Source organism: Syngnathus leptorhynchus, chromosome 20 (assembly GCF_054491065.1).
Source record: "Syngnathus leptorhynchus isolate UIUO chromosome 20, UIUO_Slep, whole genome shotgun sequence".
NCBI lineage: Eukaryota > Metazoa > Chordata > Actinopteri > Syngnathiformes > Syngnathidae > Syngnathus > Syngnathus leptorhynchus.
The window spans coordinates 1,695,838-1,710,313 of NC_141214.1; the positions used below are offsets into that span (position 1 = coordinate 1,695,838).

General features: G+C 46.3%; 1 protein-coding gene across 1 annotated transcript; it reads left to right on the forward strand.

Annotated features, from left to right (window-relative positions):
• The first annotated feature begins 1,261 nt into the window (after positions 1-1,261).
• Positions 1,262-12,564, forward strand: kcnk9 (potassium channel, subfamily K, member 9). Its single transcript, XM_085900903.1, has 2 exons — positions 1,262-1,886; positions 10,528-12,564. The coding sequence occupies exons 1-2, from the start codon at positions 1,295-1,297 to the stop codon at positions 11,415-11,417; spliced, it is 1,482 nt and encodes a 493-aa protein (XP_085757029.1). The 5' UTR covers positions 1,262-1,294; the 3' UTR covers positions 11,418-12,564.
• Positions 12,565-14,476: the final 1,912 nt, after the last annotated feature.

Below are 14,476 nucleotides of genomic sequence, written 5' to 3' on the forward strand. Positions count from 1 at the left end.
CATTTCGGTCGACTAGTCTCCTCTATTTTAATAGCGATGATGATAAAACGTGGTTGTAAAAAGTTTTAGAAGCATTGCAATGTAGGGGCAAGGACCCAACTGAGACCAGGACAGCTGGTAACTATTGACTTGAGTCAAAAGAAAAGTGCTAGCATTCATTTAAAGTGCTTTATAAAATTCAGATAGTGTAGTCGTCTTTCCCGAAAAGTGTTTTGTTTTTCAAGAATTATATGATCTTCTTAGATTTTCACAAGATTTACACATTTATTTTTAACTAGTCAGAAATACATCCAGCAAAAATAAACGTGTTGCCAAGAGTGAGGCGTCCCCAGCAAAATGCGCTATTATGTAGTTCAGCACCATGGACAGCTCCATTGCGCATTCACTTAGTGCGATTGGGAGGGGTCAAGCGCTGAAATTCAAATTTGGCCTGTGTACGGGAGTGTTGAAGGAGCGGAATTTGTTACATTTGTGTCACGCATTTAGAAATGTGAAGTAGAAGCTGTGACACCCTCAAATCTTGCGCTATAAGAGCGCGCGGAATTAAATTAACGCGTGCTCCACTCACTCCAGACGCTCCTCTTTGCACGAGCGCACGCACACACTAGTTTTTATTTATTTAGTTATTGTTGTCTAATTGAGTTTGTGAAGGGAGGGAGGGAGGGAGGGAGGGAGGGAGGGAGGGAGGGAGGGAGGGAGGGAGGGAGGGAGGGAGGGAGGGAGGGAGGGAGGGGTGGAGGGGTGGAGGGAGGGAGGGAGATCCGTGAGCGGCTCACCCACGGCCCCCACCTCACCCACTCAGAGTGCCGCGGTTGTCACGAGCGCACGCACGAACGCACACGGGGAGCGTGCGGGCTGATGTCCTTTTACGCAGATTATTTGTCTTCACCCCGAAAACGTCACACACGCACAAGAAAGCGAGTGGAAGCTCCTCTCTCTCTCGCTATGGAACCTGTTGTCATTCGGCGAGCGTGGAATATTTGAAGCTCGCCACAAGTGGCACTCACTCCACGGCTTCTTTTGACCACTCAGCACATTTTATCGGGATGCTCCCTGGGAGATTTTTAGGATCAAAAGAAACAACTGTGTTGCTGTTGTCTTTGCCTGCCTGGAGAATGCGTGCGTAAACCAAAAAAAAAAAGTGCATGCCGGAAGATGTTGAGGCGAACAGGTTGCTTCTGAAAACTTAAGGAGGATGCTTCCACACGCTCTGCGCGTGAATATTAAGATGTCCAGATGATTCGCTGCGCGGTGTCGGCGGAACCCAGCAGGTGGTACTGACAGCAGCTAGTTGATGGCACTGCGCACCGGGAGGACTTGGTTCGGACGGGTGTTGCGCAGGGTCTCGCGGCTGCAGGGTTCCTGGTCCAGACGCTCCAGCAGTCTTTTGTGTCTCTCCACCAACCAGGAGCACGATCCGGGCTTCTCGTACCGCTGCCCCAGCCCCGCAGGCGCCCACCTCGGCCACCGTCATCGGAGCGCGCCCCTCCGCGCGTCCACCGCCGCCTCCAGGCGCAGTGCATTCAGCTTCTTCCCTTCTCGTCGCACCATCCCGGGGAACACGAGGGGACATGAGCCCCTCACTCGCCGGCTCCTCGTGGCCATGAAGCGGCAAAACGTGCGGACCTTATCCCTGATCATTTGCACGCTCACCTACCTCCTGGTGGGGGCCGCCGTCTTCGACGCCCTGGAGTCCGATTTCGAGATGAGGGAGAAGGAGCAGCTGGAAGCCGAGGAGCGGCGCCTCCAGGGGAAGTACAACATCAGCGAGGACGACTACCGCAAGCTGGAGACTATCATCATGGAGGCCGAGCCCCACAGAGCCGGGGTGCAGTGGAAATTCGCTGGCTCCTTTTACTTTGCCATCACGGTCATCACCACCATAGGTAAGGAAGTGGCCGTCCGCGCCTCGGATAGCATTTTAGAATGCAATCCGAGCCTTTAGCTGTCCGTCCGTTCAAACAAAGTTTTCGCATTGTTACTCTGCAAGTGTCATGAGTTGCAATTATGCAACATGCGCTGCCTTTGACGCATCTAACTCAACTTTTGCACAACGAGGATGCACGACACGATTCATTTTTAAATTGTTTTACAAGTTGGACGGATTTTTTTGTGTTGTTGAGGGCAAGAATCGCGCATATAATTAGCCGGTGACGTCACTGCCGATGCCTTGTCACACGTGCGCGCCCCCCCCCCCCTGGGTCAATTTATTTGGATGGACTGCGCTGCAATTGTTCTGAGAGGTCTTTGGAATATTTTGCTCTTGAGCCAGTGTGATGCAATACAAAGTGTGGTGCCATGCAACAGTTTGCATGTGTTTCATAGATTGTACAGCTTCATGCCAACCAATGATTGCCATGCAAAGAAGCTTAAGTGTTTCTTATAAATTGATGGGTCGGCTGCAATAATTGACTTTAATATCCTGTATGTGAAGCAATTTTAGAGTATATGCATATAAATATACATCCAGATAGATATATTTCAATGTGTAATATATATACACGCACGCAAAATGGTGCGGGTGTGCCTAATGTTGTGGCCGTTAAGATTTGAGGGATGACACGTCACGATAGGCCAATCATCATCAGTTATGATTCCCTCCCGCCCCCTTTATGGTCTCTCTTTGGAAGAGCGCAACAAAAAAGGGAAATTAAGGATGAACTGTGAAAGCTCAGAATGATCAAACATATATCATATCTCTATTTTTTCCTCCCTTCCCTTCCTCTGTTGTGTTTTTATAGCTTGCGTTTATGGTTCATGATAGGCCCTCAAAGGGAACATAAGTCACCCCAGTTTGACTCTAATTGCCGAAGCGCATTTGCATCTTGAAGATTTATTTGGAGCACGTTTTCTTTTCACGCGCCGGTGGGTGTGTCTCAGCCGTGTTGTTGGATTGACTGGGTTCGACTTGTTGCTTGTGCGGAGGTTACTGGGCCCCTCCATTATGGGGAGTCACATGCTGTTATTCAAGGTGAGGGCTTGAGAGGCTAATGCACCGCAGGGCCCTGTCCTCCACATTTTGCCAGGCAACACTTGAGAGCGGGGTTGCAGCCGCCAGTCGCGGGCGACGACTCTCCGCTCGCTGTTGTTTCCAGGCTACGGCTAGCGGAGCCACTGTAATATTCATGTTCCTATCGAGTGCTTGCATTCTCTGCGGCCTGCCTGTGGGATAATGAGGACGCCTTCTCCAAAGTCTCCCGATGGTGCTCTTGATTTGTGGGCTGTTTGTGGCTGGACGGTGGATTGGAGTATCCGAGGCCCAATGAGTCGGCATGTGTCTGGCAAAATGGTTGCACTGGGATCTGATTGTATTGTGACTCGGAGCCAAGCTCGTCCGAAAGGTGGGCCGAGGTTGAGTGCAGACTCTCGACCGCGTTCAGCTCACGGCATCGAGACTTTTGTTTTTGTCTTATCAGCCTTCAAGTACGAGGATTATTTTCTCTGCGAAATAATGAGACGGCGTTGCGTGCCGCGCCTGGGATCAAATGTTGATTTGGGCCCGGTGAAATTGAACAAGTGGAAAAGTCGCTGCGGCGAAGATAAGGGAATCATTTGGCCCTTGTCAACGGCGCTGTTTGTGGAAACTAATTATATCGGCCGTCATCGTGCCGCTCTGGAAGAAATACAATAAGATATCTATTAAGATAGCTGATGCTTTGTGTTCCTGCTCAAGACCTGAGCCAGGTCAACAAACATCCTAAATATGCCATATTAGAAGAATAAAGTAAAACACTGCCCACTTATAAGAAAGACAGAAGATTGTTGTCACGTATACTAAACAGCCAGTACTTGCCAGCAATTCCGGCAACGCTTATTATATATCCGGCTGTAAATGTCTGCCCACTAGAACTTCTGAACTTTATTTTGGGGTTCCCCAGGTGCACACTAACTTGTGTTCATTCAGAACATATCAGCAGTGACAATAGGGTGCACTTAAGCGTTCAAAAGTCATGGAGATTACGCTGGTATATTGGAAGCCAGCGAGCGAGCAATATGCTGTAAATATATTATTTTGTTGAAGTGCTTTAAAGGGATCTCAGGGCCATTTAGGTCCATTTCCTGCATCGTTATCATGTAGCACTAAAGTCGTAAGGCCATTAACGATTGCAATTATGTCTCATTTGATATGCAGCAGACTTCACAGCCAGTAGTCGTAGTGCCCACATACTACGAAAAATGACCTATTTCTAGTTCGAAATGCATTACCATCACGTGTTTACACAAGGAGTATAATGACCTTGTTTTTTTTTTTTTGTTGACTTCAACTCCAGTAGTAATAGAAGTTGAGGTCGATATCAGGATTAATTGTCTGGCTTTGAATATCAAGGCGAGGAGATAAAAAAAAGACCATCAGCCGGAGGTGTCGCTTCACAACACTTCATTGATAAGGAGATTCTTACCTCCTCATTATTGTCATAGATCTGAAAGAAATTCTGAAAAAGTAGCCATCTCCAGCCCCAAACGGCGCTCTCCTCCCCCTCCTGCTTTTTATCATCCCTTACTGACCTGCAGCTTGACTCTGTTGATTTCAGGGAGTAATTGCACAGAATGTGACACTTAGCCACGACAGCTGCAGCAACGTCTCTCGCTACAAGAGTGGCCGCGGCTACATGGGCGACGCGCCACGTTGCCGGGAGACCAAAGTCATCTGGGCTAAATGTCGGAAATATCAACACGGCCGTATATATATGGTGTGCACTGAGCGAGATCAAACACAAAAGTAGAGATTTCCATTTGGAAGGAAAAGTAATATCATGCGGTCGTGCACTGGCGGGGCTAAGGCTTTTTTTTCTCAAGGGGGCCCTCGGGGCAAAAAATATCTTAGACTTGCCAAATAGTGCACCAATGCAGTCTATTAACCTCGTATCACTCATAAGAAGAGCTCACTTGACGGCCAAAGGGCAGACTGTCACACTCCGAGGGGGTCCGTCGCAGGTCCACACCCGTCGTCTCCGGCGCGTCCCAATCCCACAGCGATCACCGGCACAGCGGGAAAATATTCCCATCGATCGGCGCCAAAGTCCCCATCAAGCTCCCGGCGGGCGGCCTCGGCAAAGTGAAAATAATCCACTGGCAGCAAAATGCGCCGGCACGACATTTTTCAATAAGTAGCCCGTCACGCTACGTGAACAACTGTCTGTCTTCTAAGAGGGATGAGGAGCGCAGATAGGGAGCCAATGTGTTGATGGTGACATGCAAATCCTATCATCAACTGTTGGGCTCAGCAAATGGAAAAGGTAAATCAAAATTTTTTGATTGTTGTTCAGATTATGTTTACAAAGTTTTTCAATATTTGCACAAAAACATTTTCAGGTCATAAAAATCATCCTGTAAAGTTTTTGTTGTGCACAGAATGTTGGACAAAGTATGCAAAGTCCCCCAGAGATCAATTATCTCGTTTAGGGTTAGCTTGCCCTGCGGGGACATTCTGCTGTTTTTTGGGCTACTTTTGGGGGTTTGCAAATTAATAATGGATGTGGCCCATGAGAGAGACCCAAAAAAAAAAATCTCCAAACTTGTTTTGTTGGATATGGGATAAGTCAAGCCTTGGCTGAGCTAGCTGAAGTTAGCGAGCCTTCACGAATCTAATATGCACAACATAGTTTATTTATATTATTTATTATCAATTATTACGAGTATTTAATATTTTTCTTTATTTTTTGCAGTCTGTGCCATTTACCTACGAATTTTTACTCAACAGAATGAGAATAATCATTCAAGACATTCAAAGGTGAAAAGAAAAAAGAAGGTGCTATGATGCATGAGTACACCTGGAGATGTGTCTCTGCAGTATTTCGTAATTGGAAGTGGCTTGATAATCTGTCTCTGGTGTGCATCACTTTGCCACTGGGCTCAACACAAGCATGCACTGACAGCTAGGAATAAAAAGCAGCTATCACAGACAGACACAAAGAAAGAAAACAGGCCAAACAGGATTCGTGCTTAGCTTTGACGGGCTTATTGTTTTGCTGCTTTTTGGCAGCACCCCCCCCCCCCCCCCCCCCAAAAAAAAATGACGAGGTCGTGAAATGAGGAATACGTTACTTCATTCCAGCAAAACGATCAGCCGAGACAACTGGAGAACTTTGGCTTCAGTAAACAACAAAACAAAGATGACCTTGACATGACCTGCAATTATGCTGTTCGGCGGAATCATATGAAGTGAATTGAGAAGCTTCGTTTCGACAAAAGTAGTCCTTTCCCGCTAGCTTCTGGCATCTTTCGGGGAAAATTACAGAATAAAGCAGGGCAGGGGAAAGACGTTATGATATCAGTGATGATTATATGACCCACATGACTCCAGCGGACCACCTGCTGCTAATTCTCTCCTTCCGGACGGTGACAATTATCTTCCCCGCAAAGAAATGGCGCTGTAATGCGCTCCCACGCAGTTGTCTCACAAGCACTTGATTTGGTGGGAGTGTGTGTGCATGTGTAACTCTTGTGAGTTATCGGCGCCCAACAGCAGCATGAAAACCTGCGTTGGCGGCTGGTGAACAGTGTGCGGTCCGCTCGCTCCGAATTGCTATTTTTTATTTTTTTGGAATAAGCGCGAGTAGTGCCTCTGTTGCTAAATGCGGCTCCTCTGCAGGGTGGAAAACAAATACAAAGAAGCTGGCACGAGCGCTGACCCACACAGGTTGGAAACCTGTGAGATGAGCATCGTGTGCTTTGTTTTTTGATTTGCTTTGCTTTTGTCATTACTCATCCTGTCTGATGAAGTTGCTCAGTTTTGATAATGCTATGAGAATTAAGCTGTGGCAGTACAAGAATGAATAAAAAAAAAAGAATGATTTTAGACAGATTATAAAAAATAATTGAATGACTTCTGGAATATATATATATTTTTTAAACATTGCAATATTTTGTAAATGACTACTTTTCTTGTGTAATGCAAATGCTGCCCATTCTTGCTCATGTGAAGGTTCAAAATGATTGCCGACGTCAGGCCGGAATCTTACAACGTAACAATGTCGTATATTTTCTCCCCCTACAAATCTATTCTATTGATCGGTTCAAATAAAAAACTCTGAAAGACTCTTCAATGAACTATTTAGCACATTAAAAAGACAACGACAGGCAGTTTCATGCCACTTTATGTTAGTTTGGGAAAGCACCGGCCCCAAATCACAACCTAAACATAAAAATGTTGGTGATCAGACTCAACTACCTTGTTGCCAGCATTAAAACTCAGTTTTGGATGAGGCAAACATTGCTCTGGTTTTATTCCACACAGCTCAGCAGACATTAATGACTTTTAAATAATTGACCATTCATTTGCATCCCCTTTTGTCTCTTTATGACGGCGGCGGCCATGTTCAAGTTTTGAGCCGCACGACCAGTCACGTGACTCACATTGATTTCAAAGTGCAGACTTCAAATGTACACTTGCATCTTGGATTGAGGGTCTGGGACCTTTGGAGCATGCGGGTCATGGTGGTCACCGGCAGCCTTCTGCCAAGACACCCAATCACAGTTCAGAGTGTGACAAGATGTCACACGGCAGAAAGGCGGCGAGGCCGCGTGCATCGTCTTGACAGCTCCTCGCATTGTTTGGCGTGGCCACGTGCATCTGTTGCCTCCTCATCGTTCATTGCTGAGGGCCATCTATTTTCCTTCCTCCCGAATCTTTCAATTATTTATCCTTCTAACACTGGCTGGGTGATGCTCTTTAACATTTTTATGCTAAAATATGATTTGCAAAATTTCCTAATGCAGCCTTCTCTGCTTCACTGGCGAAGCTAGGATTATTTTTTTTGCTTTGGTCGGAACATCTTCGAGAGTCTGCAAAACAAGCAAAAATACCGCATATCTATGTTCTCGACAGCTTTCCGACTTTTTCCAAGAGGCCATCAAAGACGGCATAGCATGAAATGAATTCATTCCTGTTCATTTCGCCAATAATTGCCCGCGCATGCAACCCGAGGCTTCCTTTTACAATAACTAGGTGAGCCTGGTCTAACTTAGCCGGGGAACATGAAATGTGAACATCTGAATGCAGGCTGCGTGCATTCTTCCCTGGGGTACTTGAATTTCATACCTGGTATGTCTGATAGCCAAGACGTGTTCCTCATCACACTTGTCCCTCACACAAAAGAAAAAAAAATCTATCTCACACACACACACAAAAAAAAGAACCTGTGAAAATCTATCCAATTGAATTATCAAGCCAATAATGATTACATTTGATATATGTTTAGTGTGTGTCCTCAAGTCCAACGCAAAAATGAATCCCGGGCAGATTTGCTGACAGTTGTCAAGCTCCCGGTTAACCCGGGCAGCCCCCTTAACTGGCCTGACGTTCTTCTGTCTCACCTCTGCGCTCCTCTTGACCTTCATTAAAATGCCAAAGCCCGCAGCAATGCACACCTCTGGGCTACCTGAGAAGGTTGGAGGCAGATGAAACGTGGAAAAGGCGCTGCCGGTTTAAGTGAGCGCTCTCCACTTGTAGTCGCGGGCGCTAATGAGTGTCAGCCTTGACTACTTTATAAATAATTCATGACAAAAAAGGGAAATTTTGTATGACTTCAACGTTTCTTGTATTATCATTGATGTCGAGTCATTTACACACATTTTGTAGTGTCAAAAAGATTTTGAAACCCATTTGGCCTTTTTCTGGCGACTGAGATTTAAAACAGTCCTTTGCATCAATAGGTGCGCTCTACCCCCCTTCGACCATCAAATGCCACGCTGTGACACCCCGGAGCCCAATTATCTCCCTAAAAATCAAAAGCATCCCCATTATGGCTCCCAGCTGTTTTTGTTTTTTGTTGTTTGAGCTAAAAGGGGTGATTTCTAACAGCCAGACTGAAAAGCCCCCATAAAGTTGGTCTGCTTTGCCCGCCGGGATGCAAGTCAACCATGAGGTGGTTTTGTGTTTGGAGCTCTTGAAAAGCACTCGTTCGGCTGTCCCGAAACTCTCAATCAATTTGGTGATTATTCAGGAGCCAGACCGTTTTGATCAAATGATTTATCGGCTCGCTCACATGTGTTTTGTTTCCGACATAACTCAACAATTGTTTGGTCTAATTGAGGTGTTAGTCCTTGGTGAGTTAAGAACTACCCAGTGAATAAGTTAGACGTCAGCCAGGAATGCAAGTCATTTTAATCTCAATCAACCAGTGAGACCGAGGCCTCGTGTGACTGCTATACTTCATTTATTTATTATTTTGCAGATTTTTTTATTTTTTTTGAGGCCAACTGTTCATTTGGAACGATTTAACAAGAACTGCTCCCGCAACTGTTAACAAAAGTGAAAGAAAACAAAAAGCACACTGTAGAGCAGATTCATTTGGAACATTTTAATGTGGCTCTGGGATGATTGAGTGAAAAGGGACTGAAGTCATTGTGAAGTACTATGTGTATAATATGCAGTCGTCATCTTATAGCTTGTTAGAGCCGCGCACGTATTCTCATTTGTCTTCTCACAGCGATGAAATCTGCCGTTCCGTGTTGATGTATTCATTAGGCACTTGCCATTTGCATGAGGAGATAATTGAAAAATGTACCATCTTAGAATGGAGCCACATGGGAATAGATTTTGCCCTTTCATGCCATGTCAGTTCAATTTGAGCATGAATGAGTGAAAAGTCCAAGACTTTTGTGGCCCTGGTGGAGGTGTGGGCAGACGCTCCAAATAAGTGCAAAGGAGTTGACTCATGCAGTTGTAGAACATGGGAGGCGCTTTGTTTCTCACCCGTGTTGCATTATGGACTCGGTCAGTTGATCGCGCCATCGATTGGAGCCTTTTTTTTTTGGAAGTTCAAACATTTGCACGCATCATTGGAGCATATCGCATTTCGTTCCTTTCTTTCATCCTATGAATGTTTACATCATTGTCTAGTGATGTAACATTGGCGAGCGGTCCCCAGATGATTTCATAATTGTTTGCCTTTACTCGCAGACTGTCTTTTCTGATTTGATTTGAAAGCAGTCTCTTTGTTTTTTTTGTGGCTTTGGACAAACACACACGAGCATCACCTGTGCACACACACGCAAAGCACAAAAGCACTTGTGCCCGCCCGACACAACAAATACGAGCGTTCCCAAGACAACAACAAGACATCATTGAGTCGTTTTGAAACAAAAGCGCTTTCAAGCGACACTGTACTTGAGAGCCTCTATAATAATCTTTTCTTTTTTTTCCCCCGCGCGACATTTGCAAAAAGAAGCGGTCTAGTGATGCAAACGCCAAATGACACTTATTATTGTCCGAATAGCCTCGGCCGGCTCGACGCGACATCTGTTTGCGACACATTCCCCGTAATAGAGTTTTGAAAAGTGAAATATTTGCGATTGTGAGTCAGCAGCTTAAGTTTCATTAGCTAAAAGCGTCACTGGCTCCGCATTAGTTTCCCCTCTTCCAAACTCATCTACCTCTCGGCAAACTAATTGGATAACCCCACCCCGCCCCACTGCGGTGCGTGCCAGTTCCACCTCTGCTTTTTTTTTTTTTTTTTTAATTTTGGCAGCCTGCACTGTAAACAAAAACTTCCAACTCATGCATTTCTTTCTTCTTCCCGTCAGGCTACGGGCACGCGGCGCCGGGGACCGACGCGGGCAAGGCCTTCTGCATGTTCTACGCCGTCCTGGGTATCCCCTTGACCCTGGTGATGTTCCAGAGTCTGGGCGAGAGGATGAACACTTTTGTCAAGTACCTGCTGAAGCGCATCAAAAAGTGCTGCGGGATGAGCATCACCGAGGTCTCCATGGAGAACATGGTGACGGTGGGCTTCTTCTCCTGCATCGGCACGCTGTGCATCGGCGCCGCCGCCTTCTCGCACTACGAGGATTGGAGCTTTTTTCAGTCCTACTACTACTGCTTCATCACCTTGACCACCATCGGCTTCGGGGACTTTGTGGCCCTGCAGAAGAACCGGGCTCTTCAGAGGAAGCCCCTCTACGTGGCCTTCAGCTTCATGTACATCCTGGTGGGCCTGACGGTCATCGGGGCCTTCCTCAACCTGGTGGTGCTGCGCTTCCTGACCATGAACAGCGAGGACGAACGGCGGGACGCCGAGGAGCGGGCCTCGCTGGCGGGGAACCGCAACAGCATGATCATTCACATTCAGGACGAGTCGCTGCAGCGAGGGCGGCGGCGAGGCGGTCGCGAGAACCGCCGCGAGGAGATGAGCGACTTGCACTCGGTGTGCTCCTGCATGCGCTACCGCTCGCGCGAGCTTCCCGTCCCCGGGAGGCTGATGGGCGGACTGGGATGTGCCTTCTCCCACCAGAACTCGCTGGGCTCGCATCTGAACCCGGGCCACTACTATCACTCCATCTCCTACAAGATCGAGGAGATCTCGCCCAGCACCTTGAAGAACAGCTTCTACCCGTCGCCCATCAGCTCGGTGTCGCCGGGCCTCCGCAGCTTCACCGAGAAGCTCCATCTCATGAGGAGGAGAAAGTCCATCTAGGCCGCCCTGGCTTGGCCAAGCCCACTTTCCCGTTTTTGGTTTTTGCTCCTGATGGAGAACGCGCTCATGGGATGCAAAGCATGAAGCATGGATGTCTATTTTTTCAAGGGATTACAACTTACAAACATTTGTTAGACCTTCCAGATGGACTCTAGAAACTTGGGGAGATGCTATTTTTCATAAAGGAGGACGCACGCTTCACCTCAACTTGAAGAACCCGTCGCTGATGATTTTTCTACAAGCCATCACACACAAACATTGTCGCGACTATTAGCATGTGCATCTGATAATTGGTAGTTTTTGTGACCTTCTTTTGTCTGTCGCCAAGCGGCTTGGTTTGGAATCCAAAGGGTCATACTGCTGTTGTTAATTCCATCCTCCTTTTATTCTCCTTTTGCAAGATCACATCTGGCCCCAAAAAAAAAAAAGATGTCAGGAAACAGGTCAAGAGGGAGACGACGGTCCGAATGATGAGATATGGGCATTTGAAATTCCTCACAATGATTTTGATGGAACTGCTACTAATCATCAGCATGATCCTTTGGGGTATATTTGGAATGAATGTGTAACTATCAGCACTGGCGGAGTGAGAATTGTTTCTTTAGGTGGCCCGTTTGTGTGTAGGGGCAAGGATATCTCAGTGAGGTGTCTGCAAAACAAACCTTTTTTTTTAATTTATTTTTTAACAAACCCCCCAAAATCTTCCAAAAACGGATGAAGATTCATTACAGGTTAGGCAGACCGATGGCAAATTTGGGCTATTTTGGGGGGCAGTGCCCCCATCAGGTCCCCTCTAGCTCCGCCAGTGACTATCAATCAGTCCATAGCTAATTTACAACAAGTCCCTTTTGCATTTTGTGTTTGAACCAGATCTGCTTTCCTTCGATGCATTTTAACGTCCCGCCTGGTCAAACTCGCCAATAACTGCTCTCAGGTTTGAACCAAGCGCCTTGTTTGGCTTGTTTTGCTTTGCTCCTTTTCAAATGACACACAATGTACATACCTTCGTTCTTCTAAAAAACAAAATAATAATAATAATAATCCAAGAAGTTTTCCAAGAAAGACTACTGAGGTGCATCATCTCGCCAGGCCAGGTCTCCTTTGTAGATATTTGAGACCATTCCGGCCTGTTTAAAGCCCAATCTGCCTTTTTCTCTCTCTCTCTCTCTCTCTCTCTCTCTCTCTCTCTCTCTCTCTCTCTCTCTCTCTCTCTCTCTCTCTCTCTCTCTCTCTCTCTCTCTCTCTCTCTCTCTCTCTCTCCTCTCTCTCTCTCTCTCTCTCTCTCTCTCTCTCTCTCTCTCTCTCTCTCTCTCTCTCTCTCTCTCTCTCTCTCTCTCTCTCTCTCTCTCTCTCTCTCTCTCTCTCTCTCTCTCTCTCTCTCTCTCTCTCTCTCTCTCTCTCTCTCTCTCTCTCTCTCTCTCTCTCTCTCTCTCTCTCTCTCTCTCTCTCTCTCTCTCTCTCTCTCTCTCTCTCTCTCTCTCTCTCTCTCTCTCTCTCTCTCTCTCTCTCTCTCTCTCTCTCTCTCTCTCTCTCTCTCTCTCTCTCTCTCTCTCTCTCTCTCTCTCTCTCTCTCTCTCTCTCTCTCTCTCTCTCTCTCTCTCTCTCTCTCTCTCTCTCTCTCTCTCTCTCTCTCTCTCACACACACACACACACAGCTGGTCTCTGAACGCAAGGTGAAAGCATTTCAACTGTATATTGTTTATATCTCAATTTTAGCTTTTCATATGTGGCACAAGACTAAAGCGCTCATTCCTCTATTAAGTTCTAGCCAATGTAAATATATTTACGAGTTCAACTCTTTGCCCATCTTGCCTTGTCTCGTTCAATGAGAGAAGTCATTTTATTTTGGATTCAATCTGGATGGGGCTCAAATGTACACAGGCAAGGCAACGGTGAGTGAGATAAACATTGTTTCGTTATGGGAACACGACCGGCTTATATGTTTGTATCAAGCTCGAGAATAATTACAACAAGATAGAGGCATATGTATTTTTACACATTTGCGTAATATCTGTGCCTTGAAGAAACCGTGGGCATCTGTACATATTTTCAAACGGCAAAATTCAAATCAAAACGGATATCTTAGGATCTTTTCATCATTTTAATTATGATCATTCAAACAGTAGTGATTGACTCCTACATACGTATTGTATTATTTTGGAGTAAATATCAGCCTCAACTAATTTGTTCACCTAAATGTCAAATCAATTTTCCAATGCCTCCCTCGCCCCCCTACTCATCCACCACATAGAGTATGACTCTGATTGGCCCGTGCCACATGTTAGGTCCTCGACAGACGGCGCGGACACGCACGCACGCACGCACGCCATCGCCGGCATAAGGCTCGTCGTGTTTCCACCCTAAACATTGCAAAGCTGAGAAAAACCGTTAGATTGCATGTGGGGACGTTGTCCACACTGGCGGAGCTAAAAAAAATAAAATAATTCTCCTTCTGGGGGGGTAGCTACATCACTTTTAAAAAAATAAACCCCTAAAATTCTTCACTGAAAAAAAACAAAACAATAAATATATGTGAATAAAAATACCCTGAAAATACTCGTATCTGTCACTTGGGGGCGGCCTAGCCTATTTAAGATGGGGGGGTTCAGTGCCCCCGCGCCACCCCCTCTAGCTCCGCCAGTGGTTGTCCATTCCTCTGTTAGCTTCATATGTCCCATTACCGCTGTTTATGTTCCATCCTCTCTGTGATTGAACAAATCATGCCTACCCTATACACGATCATGCCTAAAGTCAGCAGTGGAGGAAGAGAAAGCCCAAGGTAAAGGAACATTCGACCTAGTTGATTTCAAAGTTTTTGTTGCTCTTTTAAAGGATGTGTGCATGATTCGGTGCGGGTGACTCACTGGGTGGCGTGGCACAGCTGGGTGAAGCCATAGCACACTTGAATAATAAAACAAACAAATGCTGAGCTTTTAAAAGCCTTCTGTCTTCTATCACGGCTGCAATACCGGAGCGGGTCTGCATCACAGTCAACGGGTTCTCTCTCGCTTTGAATCTCTGCAATTTGCATTCTTGCTCACCTGTGGACATCATGAAGA